General features: G+C 34.7%; 1 protein-coding gene across 1 annotated transcript; it reads left to right on the top strand.

The window, feature by feature from the left end:
• The first annotated feature begins 5,912 nt into the window (after positions 1–5,912).
• On the top strand, positions 5,913–13,335 carry LOC145565499 (uncharacterized). Its single transcript, XM_081625479.1, has 4 exons — positions 5,913–6,012; positions 9,859–10,002; positions 10,196–10,626; positions 12,715–13,335. The coding sequence occupies exons 1-4, from the start codon at positions 5,913–5,915 to the stop codon at positions 13,333–13,335; spliced, it is 1,296 nt and encodes a 431-aa protein (XP_081481605.1).
• The last annotated feature ends 620 nt before the right edge of the window (positions 13,336–13,955 follow it).

Raw genomic sequence — 13,955 nt, 5'->3', positions numbered from 1 at the left:
TTGACTTGTGTTTAAGTCTAAATAAACCAATTAATGACTAAAAAGGACTTTGTCTAACCAATTAATTAATTAATTTGACTAATTAAAGACTAATAAAGTAATTAATCTGATTTAGTACGACTGTAGGCATGTCCCCTTAGAGTAAACTTACTGGAAACAGTCCCAGATTAATGTTCCAGCAATGGCGCAGAAGTTTGGGCTGTGGCGTCGCAGTTTACTGTTTGTCGCCTGGTGACAAGCTTCAAACTGTGGCGACAGTTCTGTTGTTCCGGCGACGGTCCAGATTCTTACTCGAGTCATCACGACGAATCTAATTAAAAAGTTTGCTAATCAGTTCGATTATTTTATTAATAAACAGTACCTTTGTTAAGTCCTTAATTGAGTCTAGTGCATAGTCAAGTGTGTGCCTGGTTGCCTGGTTGGGCTTGATGTTTTACAAACTTGATGTCCAGACTTGATGTTTTAAACTATTTGTATTATCCACTATCTTTCCATAATGATACATATATATATATATATATATATATATATATATATATATATATATATATATATATATATATATATATATATATATATATATATATATATAATGATCTTGAGTTTGGGATCGTAGAACTACAAGCAATACAACAACCTCTTCTTTTGTTCATCTTGGTGTGGTACTACTACTAGTGCATAGTTAAGTGTGTGCCTGGTTGCCTGGTTGGGCTTGATATTTTACAAACTTGATGTTCAGACTTGATGTTTTAAACTATTTGTATTATCCACTATCTTTCCATATATATATAATGATCTTGAGTCTGGGATCGTAGAACTACAAGCAATACAACAACCTCTTCTTTTGTTCATCTTGGTGTGGTACTACTACTAGTGCATAGTCAAGTGTGTGCCTGGTTGCCCGGTTGGGCTTGATGTTTTACAAACTTGATGTCCAGACTTGATGTTGTAAACTATTTGTATTATCCACTATCTTTCCATAATGATATATATATATATATACATATAACATCCTGGTTAAAACCGTTTTAAAAATGGTTTTAAATGTTGATTATTTTGTTATTTTACACTTCAGTCTTGTTTGGTTGCGTGCATATCAATTATTGGATAAATAAAAATGCGTGAAAAATATACTCCGTATTATGTATAGTTGTTTAATTATCATTTAAAGTACACATGTAGGAAGTGGAAATATTTGAAAAATTAGAAACTAAATTTTTATCATCTGTATGGAATACCTTTCTTCCTTGATTCAAGAAGCTTGTGATCATGGAGGGTGGAGACCTTTCTTCTTCAAAAGGGGAGGTACTCTTATCTCCCACCTCCTCTTTGCTGATGATCTTCTCCTGTTTGGAGAAGCATCCATCTCTACTCTCCACTCCATGTTAGACATTCTTCTTCTAGGAGGTTTCAGGATAGAAAATGAACCCTTCTAAGAGCAAAATCTATTTTTCCAAGCATTGTTCCTTCCAAACAGTCCAGGATTTCACTGTGGCCCTCCATGTTGCTGTCAGTGATGATCTAGGAACCTACTTGGGGTTCCCTCTCTCTGACAAAAGACCATCTCCTTCCCAACTGTCTTACTTCACCTCCAACCTTGCTTAGAAGCTATCATCTTGGAAATCTTTATCCCTCTCTAAGGCTGGTAGAGCTGTGCTGATTAAATCCTCCCTTGCTGTCATTCCCCAATACACTATGCAAGCCATTGCCCTTCCAAAAAAAGTGTATACTAAAATTGATCAAATCTGTTCAAATTTTTTCTGGGGCTCTTCTTCTACCAACCACAAAGTCCACCTCGTAGCTTGGTCCAAACTTTGTGGTAGAAAAGACAAGGGAGGTCTAGGATTTAGACTTGCTCACTTGCAAAATATAGCCCTCCTTTCCAAGCTCTACTGGAAGGTCCATAACTGCCATAGCATTGCTTCAACCCTCATTAGGGAGAAGTACTGTAAAGGATCAATTCCCACTCCCTTTAAATATGGGTCCCATGTCTGGCAGAGTATGGGGAAAGGTTGGGACATTTTTGCTCACTTCACTCAATAGAATATTGGCAAAAGGGACAGCTGTTCCCTCTGGTTTGATAATTGGTTAGGCTTAGGCCCCCTTAGGAGCCTCATTGCTGGCTCCCTGCTCCCTAACCAACTTGATGAGAAAGTTAACTCTATCATTAGGGGTAATAGGTGGGATTTGGACTCCTACCAATACCAATTTCCCCCTAACATCCTATCCCATATATATGCCATTCCTATTCCTACCAAAGGGGAGGACTTCCCTTTCTGTGTCTTGGGTAAGGGGAATTTCTTTGATACCACCACTGCCTACTTCTATCAATGGGACCTTCTCTACCCTAAGCCAGGGTTATATTTCATCTCTGACCATCTGTGGAATATCAATGTTAGGCCAACTATAAAGTCTTTCCTCTGGTTATGTTCTTGGCAATACTTACCAACTGCTGCCACCCTCCACTATAGGAAAATCATCCCTTCTGCCACCAACCTGAGGACTTAATTCATGTGTTAAGGGACTAACCTAGAGCTTCTGAGATATGGCTTTCCATCCCCTGTAGCCAACAATTCTTCTCTGATCCCTTCCATACCTGGTTCTCCAACAACATTAAGGACTCCTCTACCCACCCCCTGTTTAATCTTGATTGGAGTTCCTCCTTTGCCATCTTATGTTGGAAAATATGGTTGAGGAGAAATAGGTGGGTATTTGGGAAACAGAACACAATCATCCATCAGTGGTGGGCTGCCACTAAAGGGATTGTAAGTGAATCTATCCTCCTTGGACCAGGGAATTTTGTTGCCAAACCTATAACATACATGGAGAACTATGCTTTTGCAAAACACACTTTGTATATTGATGCTTCACACTGTACAAAGTCCATGAGTGCAGGGTTAGCTTGTATATGCAGAGATGAACAGGGATCATGGGTGCAGGGGATTGTAACCCATGTCATGGTCACCTCCCCCCTTCTTGCTGAATGTCTGGCCATTATTTTGGCCCTGCAATGGTATATCAGGAATAATTGGGACTCTGCTGCAATCCTTTCAGATAGTCAAAGGGCCATAAACAACCATGACACGCCTGCGGATGAGCTATATAACTTTGTTCTTACTTGCAGGGACCTAAACCAAAGCCTATAGGAGGTCCAGCTAATGTATGTGCCGAGGGTAAAGGTGCAGGAGGCAAACAAGCTAGCCAGGAAGCCAGATTGGATCTTACAGCACTCCAACCTGGGGTTATAACTTCTGACATGTTGCTCTGTAAATCAGTTTTGTTAACCCCTCCCCCTATTTTGGATGATGTTCCATCAAACTCTAACTTTGCTACTATTAGCCCTACTAGGATGTTATGGGTGTTGTGCCACCTTATTTTGACCCCCACTGATGGGTGAGTACTTTAACTGTATGCTTGGTGAGCTTACACCACAACTTTTCATTAATTAAGTAATCTACTCCTTTCTACCAAAAAAAAAAAAAAACCAAAATTATTACTACATATTTGTCCCACTCGACCTTGGTCAATCAAAATTTTCACATATTTTTGGATGAAACCACATCATTGTCCTTAAACTTTGAGAAAATCATTTAAATTGTAATAATATATATAAGATATATAAAGTTAACCAAACAAAATATAATAATCGCTAAATGCAACTAAATAAGACCTTCGTATTAATCAAAGATATTAAATGAATTAAAGTCTTGTTCGCATTCTCCTTGATTCACTTTTCTTACTACAATGGGTTTGCTCAGCATGGGCTACCTTACTACCCTAGAAAGTAGTAACCTAACCCCATAAAAATAAAAATAAATCATATCTCTATTTCTCCTAGGCTCTCACGCACCTTGAAATCACCAACCCTCTCTCATTCTTTCATTTCTCATTTTTTTTTTAATTATCTAAGAGTAACTCATTAAGTTAGATGTGTTTCAAAAAGATTAGATTATCTCTCATTAGTTGCAAGAATTTCTTTTCATCCCCTTTCAAACACATATACTAATTTTTATTTTAAAATTTAGAAAGGACCAACTATATTTTAAAATCTCTTTTCCACTTTTTTCATTTGTCTACTCCACATTTGCACTATTATTCACACTATTAAATTTCATGTAACTTTTTGGCCTTTTTTTTATTAAAAAAAAAAACCTCAGTAAACCTTATGATTTGCAAAGATATACATTTATTTTCATATTTATAACATGGTTAATTTTGAAATATAATGGCTACCCAACTATATAACATGGTTGATAATGACTTAAATGATTAAATACCCAAGTACTTGTAATAGCATATTAGGTTGTAATTTGAATTTGTAAGTGTTGCCAATGTAACATTTTATTTACTTTTGTTTATCTTTCAATATCGGCCCTCATTTGTTGAGTGAAACCCTACATGTCAAAAATCCTGACTCCGCCGCTAACTATAGACATTTGATTTGCAGGCCGGCGCTTTCAAGATTATCATCTACCTTTACAAAAAGCATGTCTCAGCGGTGAATGGAAAGCTGCTGAAGAAATACATGTAGATCATCCGACTTGCTTCGAAGAAAAAATATCAAGAAACGGAGATACTGCTCTGCACATAGCAGCAGCGGCGGGGCGCCATGCCTTCGTTAAGCATTTACTAGCATATTCCCAATCACAAAACCAAGTATGGGCTAAACCCGCGCAGAACACCAAATTTCCTTAAATATATTATACCTACTACTAATCACTCATTAGCCACCACTAATGTCCAGCCTTTTGGAAGTTGATACATATAGCCCATAACTCCACAAGTCGTACAAGTAGTAGTATAATACTTCTATTGTCTCTATTTGTTCGTCTTATTGTATTTTTTTCTTTAAAAACCGATCACAACTCATCACTAATTTATAAGATTTTATAACATACTTTAATACTATATATATATATATATATATATATATATATATATATATATATATATATATATATATATATATATATGATACTTCCTTCGTTTCTTTTTAATTGACATGTTTCTTTAGTTACGTTTGCCAATCAAAAATTCAATCATTAATATCTTTAATTACCGATAAGCAAAAATTATAAAAAGTTGATATTTTGAAATATACATTGTGACGTATCTAACAAGATCTCGCTTGACCATATTTTTCTTCACATATAAATCACAAAACATGGTCAAAGGAAGGTATGTGAATAATGCTAAAGTCAAACGTGTCAACTAATAAAAAACGGAGGTAGTATATATTATCTATTAATTTTGTAATTTAACCTAATAATCGTGGAGGGAAAGTGGACGATTAGCAACGCACAAGAAGTAAAAGTACAAAGGTTGGTTAAACCTCTCTGCATGTAATAAGAATATAACGCTTTAGGAAAACTTTTAAATACAATAAACCCTTTCTTAATCTTTCATCATAGCTCTACCAATTGACCTATTGTTTGTGATGCACGTATGTATGTCTTTTTTATTCTTTATCTTGTTAAATTCACAGAAAAGATGAGATTAATTAAGTATCATGAACTTCTTACTGGTTTTGTTATCTTTTTTTGCTGATGATGCTGTAAAGGTACCAGAACATTCTACTTTTTGGAGAAAATGGCCTTCATGTTCATGGAATGGAATTTCAGAAATCATAAACTAATCAATAAGATTAACATGTAAATAGGTTAAGTAAAGTGAGCTCGATTAATTACCACCACATATGAGATCAACGAAGAAATTTCGTTGAGCTTTCGAAAAAGCATTATCCTGAAAAAGCATTAACCTAGCTTCAGCAGTGATTAGTATATATAGGAGTAACTACAATACAAATGTTGAACATATTGTTCATCATACACATATCTTTGTCTTCTTAAGAAAAAACTAAAACATTCAAAAACGAAAGTTCATAGCAATAAAATTAAAGGTACATCACTTCAATGGCGCCTCCTGATCAACATGATCTTGAATCTGGGATTATAGAACTACAAGCAATGCAACAACCTCTTCTGTTGCCTTCTACTAATCATCCTCCGTCTGGTAAGAATAAAACTCTTTTAATACTGCTAAATTGTTCATCTTGGTATATATGGTACTACTAGTAGTCTACTTGACTACTAGTGCATGGTGCAACTACTACCATGGAAGCGTGGATGGAATAGTCAAGTGTGTGCCTAGTTGGGCTGAAGTTTTCCTTATAATATATATAGAAAGAAAAAGGTATCATCCTGGTTGAAACCATTTTAACATATGATTTTAAACTTTTTTTATTTTTTTTTAAACACTATAGTCTTGTTTGGTTGTATTTCAATAATTGGGGAAAAACAAATTTGTGAAAAATGTATTTATATATGGATAGTTGTTTGGTTACCATTTAAAAGTAAACATGTGAAAAGTGAAATTTCTTGAGAAATTAGAATTTCTGCATTACTACATACATGGTAATTTGATCTTCAATGTTTCAACACCATATCAATCATAGATCCTCATATATTTCTCATAAGCATATGACCTGAAATTCAAGAACCCAATTATATGATCTTGTGCAATATTCAAGGTTAGTAGGTTAGTGAATAGAGATATGACATATAAAGCTCAAATCATAAAGCTCCAAAGTATACTCCCTTAAGAATGTCATCCCATACTTAAGTCTAGCAGTAGACTTTTGCACTTCCAATACTTTGCTTAGAAGTCATCATATAGTTACCAACATCCTTTGTAGAGAATTGAAAAAGGAATTTATGATTTATTTTTGGGAACCAAAATCAGCAGGAACTCGAACCGAAACTTGTATATTATATATCGTGACAACTTAATGTAAAGTTGTGTTACTTCCTTGTTGTTGGTTCCTTCCTGCATTCTTAGATTCACCAAGTTCCTTCAGATCGACGTCCAAAGTTCCTTGATCCAAAAACTTTCTTTTTATGCATTTATTCACATACCTACAAGATAATCATTATTAATCTGCACAATACTTAAAGAGAAGTTAGTTTCCATCATGAGAACGATGTAAGTCAACTTCTCTACTATAATCTTTTACAATTATGCATTTATGATAAAGAACGTCGGTTAGCATAATTAAGTAAAAGATTAAATAAAGCAAAGGTAAACAAATATTCACCAAGACTTATAGGAAGATGTAAAACTATATTACCCATTAGCACGTGTAAAAAGTTTTACTTTCACATACCTCTTATAAAGACATATATTAGAGGAACTTGTATATGTGCCCTAATATACAAGCGACCATCCATCATGTCATAAATCGTGGTTGCTTTCTCTCATATCGAGTCTGCAAAATCTGATTACCTCTTGATCTTTGGAACCCAAAATAAATTAGGTTCCTTCCCGTTAGTAATAATAGTAAAAAATTAATAAAACTACTCCTACTAACAAGGAACAACATGTATCTCTACAATAGATATTCAATATACACGAGATACATGAAGAGATACTATTTCTCTGACACTACTCAAAATTTTCGTGTATTTCCAAGTCAGAAAAATAAAGTTCCTTTTGATAGGAATCCAAGTTTATCGTTCCACAAGATGTGTTCCTTGAACTACTTCTAATCAATCAATTCTTTGTGAATAAAGATTCAAAATGAAAATCTAACATACTGACTTTTAAACATACATTAAATCAGAATAGGTGTTTATCCAAAGTTGATAAAAGAATTCAAAAGAACTAACATGACATTAAGCAAAATGCAACAAGGAACATGCTTAAACCAATGTATGCATACAATGAAGAACTCAAAGATAGAATACATACCTCAAAAGTATGAGTCTTTGAATACCTTTCACTTCTCTATTAAAAGTTAATCTTCATGTGCTTCTAGGAACAACGTAGGGTTGAGTTTTTTCCTTGAATTTTCTTGTACGTACTCATCTTAGCCAAGAACTTGCTCGTCAGGGTTGCCTGCTTTATCAAGAGCTTCGGCTCTGATACCAATTGTTATTTAGATGAAATACTACAAGAGGGGGGGGTGAATTGTAGTATAGAGCTTGCTAGTCACTTTTCGCGGAATTAAAAGAAACTTAACGCAATAGAGAAATAGTGCAAGAGAGATTTTACGAGGAAAACTTCCTAGGCCAAATAGGAAGTGAAAAACCTCGACCCCAAGGGATTTTGACTCAAAACATTCCACTAAAATAGGCCAACGACTCTGTTACAACCTATGAGGAACTAGAGCCTCTACCGAGTTCCTCAACGAACTCATATCCCTAACAACTATTCCCTCTAATAGTTGCTGCTCGAAATCTTCCCTCAAAGACCTCTCTTCTCACTCAAGACTTCACTCAAAGCCTTACTCTTTCTCTTTCTCTCAAGCTTCACTCAAAGCTTTCTCTACATACAACGAACTCACTCAAGTTCTCACCCCAATACAAGAGTTCACTCAAACCCTTATAAATTCCCCATTACAAGAGTTCACTCAAACCCTTAAACAACTCTCAAATACATATAAAAGATATAGTGTATAAAGCTAATATGTTGGACACTTTGAGATATGTAAGGAACTTGGAACCTGAAGGAACTGACTCAAAAACGTGGAGAGAAAATATAATTCTTTTCTACTGCTCTTCCACTTGAGACATACGCTATTTTGGAATGACTCACTGAAGTCAGACAGTTTGGAATGAATGAAAACTTCTCTTTTTATAGTGCTTCAAAGACAAACCCATTCACCCCATGATCTTCAACCATAATAGTAGTGCTTCCTAAATTCTAGGCATTATCTCCATTAACTCCATGAACATAAGAAGTAATGGAAGACATGGATTGGAGTTAAAAACATGTTCTCCATGATCTCCTTATTTTTCTCTAGTAAAAAGCTGTTTCAAATTAAACGTGAAAAGTAATTTTTATTTTTCCAAAAACTTAATAAATAAAAATAGAAAATATAAAACACTTAAATCCTAACCGAATCAGATTTTTATCAATTAAAAACTGATTCGGATTTTATTCATTAAAAATTTATAAAAAAACTATTTTATCCTAAAACAACTAACCCATTTAATTTGAAATATTAAACCAATTAGAGATTAGATAGGAAGCAACCTATAGTAAATCCCTAAAATATAGGAGAAGATAAGGAGAATAAAATATATTTTTGACTAACAAGAAAATCAGATTTTATTTTAAAAACTTATCTTTTATAAAATAAAATCTATTTAAAATAAATAATACTTAGTCAAAACTAACTACCTAAAAAGTAGGCAAAGATAATGCAATGACTATTAACGTTGAAAACTGACTTTTAGAGCTGTGCAAACTCGTGTTTCTCCTATACACGAATTTTAGACTAACCCGTGAGGAACTGGCTGGTCAGCAACACCCAGTTCCTTCCAGAGTGTCAGTTCCTTCGAGATTAAAGTTCCAATTTAGTTCCATAGGCATGTTCCAAACAATTTATCTTGTCCAACATACTTACATGATTCCTAGAAAAATATACTCCTATTTTTCTGTCTTCATGTTTCTTCCGATGCTTCTGTCCCTGTCAAGGAACTTCTCTTTTCTTGTTCCCCCTCAGGAACTGCTGCTTATTCCTTGCAAAGAACATCTTCTCATTCTTCTTAAGAACTGCATGTAAAGTCTAACAATACGTTTGTACGTTTAGACTTCTTCTCTTTGTGTTCCCCTAAGGAACTCAAGCACGATCCATACATTGTATGTAGGGAACCTTCTTTGATAATGATCTAATCTGTACTCAACCACCTTCATGCTTCCTGACTTGTTCATGCACATCTCAATGCACATATTAGTTAGATAATCATCATTTGTTCATCATCATCATCAAAACCTTACAACATGTATGTTCTCATTTGTTGTGTGGATACAACAATTTGTTTTATTGAAAGCATATATATATGCACATTCATGCAGATGTGGCTTGGGATATCTTACAAAAAGATAAAGATGATGGATTAGCCACTAGACGAAATGGAAATTCCCATACACCTTTGCATATCTTGGCAAGAAAGACCCAGTCGGAGAGCCGAAGTCATCTCAAGTACAGTTGGATTCCGTGTATGCTTTCAGATCAACCCTCTCATATTTGTACCATAAAAGACATTATGATTAATTTTAAGTACTGAATAATTTATCTATTAGTATAGTCTCTTTCATCAAAATCAAGGGACGGGTTAAATTATTTTTGTGTGATTATTATGACTACAGTCTAATACGAATACTAATGGACGTATTTATTGATGTTATGTAGTGTGGAAGCAGCACCAAGATCACCCTAAAAATGAACTGGTTGAGAATCTTTGGAAAAGGGTTATAAACTCAAGAAATCATGAGAGTATATCTGAAATGTTATCATTTCCACAGCCTGAACTGCTCTTTGTCGCGATAAGGATGGGCAACTATGAGTTTGTGACAACCCTCATTCGTCTCTACCCAGATCTAATTTGGGAAAGGGACCATAATAGTAGGACCATATTTCATGCTGCTGTTGAGTATCGTCAAGAGAAGATTTTTAGTCATATTTTCAAACTCGAAGGTATTAGGCATTTGCTAACTGCTTATATAAATCCTTTTAATGGAAACAACATCCTACACTTAGCTGCCACTTTACCTGAGCCTGAAATACTCGATATGGCCTCGGGTCCTGCTCTTCAAATGCAGCGTGAAATCTTATGGTTCCAGGTGATTTTTCATTTTTAATGTTTAGCTTAACTCTTTTCTTTCACTTGCTTATTTTAGTACATATATAATATGATAAGTATATACATATTCCCAACTAATTTTATTTTCTATTTTATCTATTGATTTAAATTATAAAATTAACTTAGGCCTTTCAGTAATAGGGGAGAGTAACATGTTATGTGCTAGGCTTTTCGCTGGCTAGATGAAGCAATAGATAACTACTTAATTATTGTCGTAGTATGTAGCATATGCTCTATACATGAGTTAAGTAATAGAGAAAGTTAAATGTGGCTAGTTTTTTAGAAAAATTGTCGAGAATAAAACGACCTTTGACAGGTCTTCTAAAAATAAAATAACTTTTTGATTATTCCGGAATAAAACAACCTTTAACATACCTATTCTATAAATAGAATGTGACTGGTTGGTAACTTGTAGAATAGGTTAACCAGATACATGTTGTATTACAATTGGTAGATTGTTTTTTATTTTATTATTATTATTATTATTTTTTACAATTTTCTTATTAGAAAAATGATTTTAATTTTAAAATAAAAAAATAACCCCACCCCCGCGAGCAGCGTAACGGCCTAACCCCTTTAGGCCTTTACCAGTCCCGTCACCACCACCTCATCCCCCGACCCTCACCTCCACCAGCCATGAAAACCCCACCCCACCCCATCATCATCACAAACCTCCTCCATAGAAGCCGATCACCATGCTAACTACCTCACAAAGCTAGCCGCCAAGCCCATTGCCGACCACCACCATGAATCCCTCCTAACCAAGTCCCATGCCAACCACCACTCTCACAAACCCAGCCCCTCTCGATCGCCGGCCACTCGGCGATCACCAACTCTCAAACTAGCCCCCTGTCGTGGCTGCCGACGCAACTATCTCCCTAATTCGAACCCTCACGCCAACCACCTCTCTCCAGGATGGTTTTGGGGTGATTTTAAGATGGGTGGGATGGTTGAAGAAGGCTGGTTGCAAACTGGATTTTTGGCCGTTTGGGGTGTATGGGTGGTCAAGGCTAATGAGTGAAAGGTGGAAGGGGAAGGGAGAAGAGGTGGTGATTGGGAGAAGTTCCATGTGATTTATGGGGAAGGGGAGGTGAGGAGAGAGAAAGTGATTTATTTATTTATTTATTTTATATTAAAATCAAAGTTTTATTAAAAAAAATATAAATTAAAATTAAAAATCCTAACTAATAGCAATGCGACACGTGTTTGATTGTAACCTTTTAAACAAGTTATCGATTTTTATTCTATTTTGAGCAGATGTAGGTCAAAGGTCGTTTTATTCCAGAATAATCAAAAGGTCGTTTTATTCCGGAATAATTAAAATGTCGTCTTATTTTTAGAACACGGCAAAAAATCGTTTTATTCTTGACAATTTTTCCTAGTTTTTTTTGAAACAATATATGTGACATATGTCTAGAAAGGAATTCTTGGTATGGATTTGTGGGTATTGTGTATAAAGAGGATGACAAACATAAAAGTCTATTAAAAAACTAATTTTAATTCTTAAAAAAAAAAAAAAAAAAAAAAAAAAAAAAAAAAAAAAAACTACATTTAATTAGGCTTTTAGGATGTAATAACCTTGTTGGGCTTAATTATGTGTGATAAACCTCTTTTCCGTTATGGGCTTATTATGCTTAGATAAACTTTTGTATACACTCGATTTACACTAATATTAGTGTATATCAAGCAGTATAAGGGTAACTTTTAGCTAATTTTAGGGTAACTTTTTGTCTTTTTTTTAGTATCTTTAAACATACTACAATTTTTATATAATAGACAACTAGAAAAGTTTTATAAAGGTAATTTAATTACATTCAATCACTAATAATTGATTTTTAGTTATTTAAAATGTGATTCTCTATTAATAAAGCGAAGATAATTTTTATTTGTATTGAGTTATTTTTATGCATTTTAGAGGCAACTTTTATTCATTTCAGAGTTAACTTTTGATCACTTTAGGCTATCTTTATAATATATGTACAATAATTATAGTACAATCGATTTTTTTAAAAGTTTGTGTTATGGTTATACTTAAGATTTGAATTTAATTAGTTTTTGATGAAACCAGGCACTTGAAAGTATAGTACCACGTCAATATGCTCATTCAGAAAATTCAATGTTTACGCAAGTAAGCGTCACAGAAGTAATGAAAAATAGGGAGACGCCACGAGAAATGTTCAACAGAGAACATGAACAGCTAAGAACAGACGGGGAGAAGTGGATGCGTAAGACCTCCATAACATGTATGGTTGTTGCGACTCTAGTCGCAGCTGCAGTCTTCCAAGCGATTTATCAACCACCAGACAAGCAAAAGAACGAGAAACTATTTTTGGTATTTGTTATATCAGATGCATTCTCCTTGTTATCGTCAATCGCGTCAATTTTAACATTCCTATCCATCATGACTTCAACGTATGCGGAAGAGGACTTCTTAGTATCATTGCCGTTAAAATTGATGGTAGGTCTGGTTCTGCTTCTTTTCTCCATATTGGCAATATTGTTGGCATTCACCGTGTCTATTATTATCCTTTTGCCCAACAAACCGGTGTGGATTATTGTTGTCGTCTTTGCTTGGGTTACCGGTGTTGTGTATCTCCGGCTGCATTTCCCGTTGTTGGTGGTTGTTTACCGTTCCACTTTCGGCACAAAGTATCTATTCCGTCATCAACACGAGCTTTTTCGAGATTAATTGATAGAGAACCTCCCGCTGCTGTTGTACAAGTGTTTATATATGAGCGGAAGCAAACAAATTATATCATTCTATATGTATCATCGCTAATTGAAATTATATCATTCTATATGTATCATCGCTAATTGCAATGTGATGTGCCGCTGATCATTACCAACTAAAATATTATTATTAGTGCTTAAATTAAATAAGGGCATGAGAACTCCTGAGTTATGAGTCATATAAAATGTTGCATCCAAATCCATGTACCATCCATTATCCGTATTTGCCAACCGGTCCTGCCATGTAAGCATGCTGAGGAGGCCCGGGAGCTGCTGAAGAGGCGTATGGTGAAGCCTGGCACAATGGTTGGACTGCTGGGCGCCTGGGCCTGGTTCAGTTGGGAATGAACACGGTGAGGTGGCCCAATTCCCTTGCCATTGTTGTGGAGCCCATTGTGGTTGTTGTATATTATGAAAACTTTACTCTGTAATGTAATGTTTTAATAATTATAAAGTTTATAATTGATATATTTTTTTCAAGTAATTAATTATATTACTTTATTAATGATATTAAATAGTATTATGAATATTTTTTTAAATTTATCAAATTAATATTTTTATTTATGTAAATTTTATTCT

The sequence above is a fragment of the Chenopodium album genome, chromosome 10 (genome assembly GCF_948465745.1).
Source record: "Chenopodium album chromosome 10, dcCheAlbu1.1, whole genome shotgun sequence".
NCBI lineage: Eukaryota > Viridiplantae > Streptophyta > Magnoliopsida > Caryophyllales > Amaranthaceae > Chenopodium > Chenopodium album.
The sequence above is the reverse complement of the archived record's forward strand: the minus strand, read 5'-3'. Positions and strand labels throughout refer to the sequence as shown.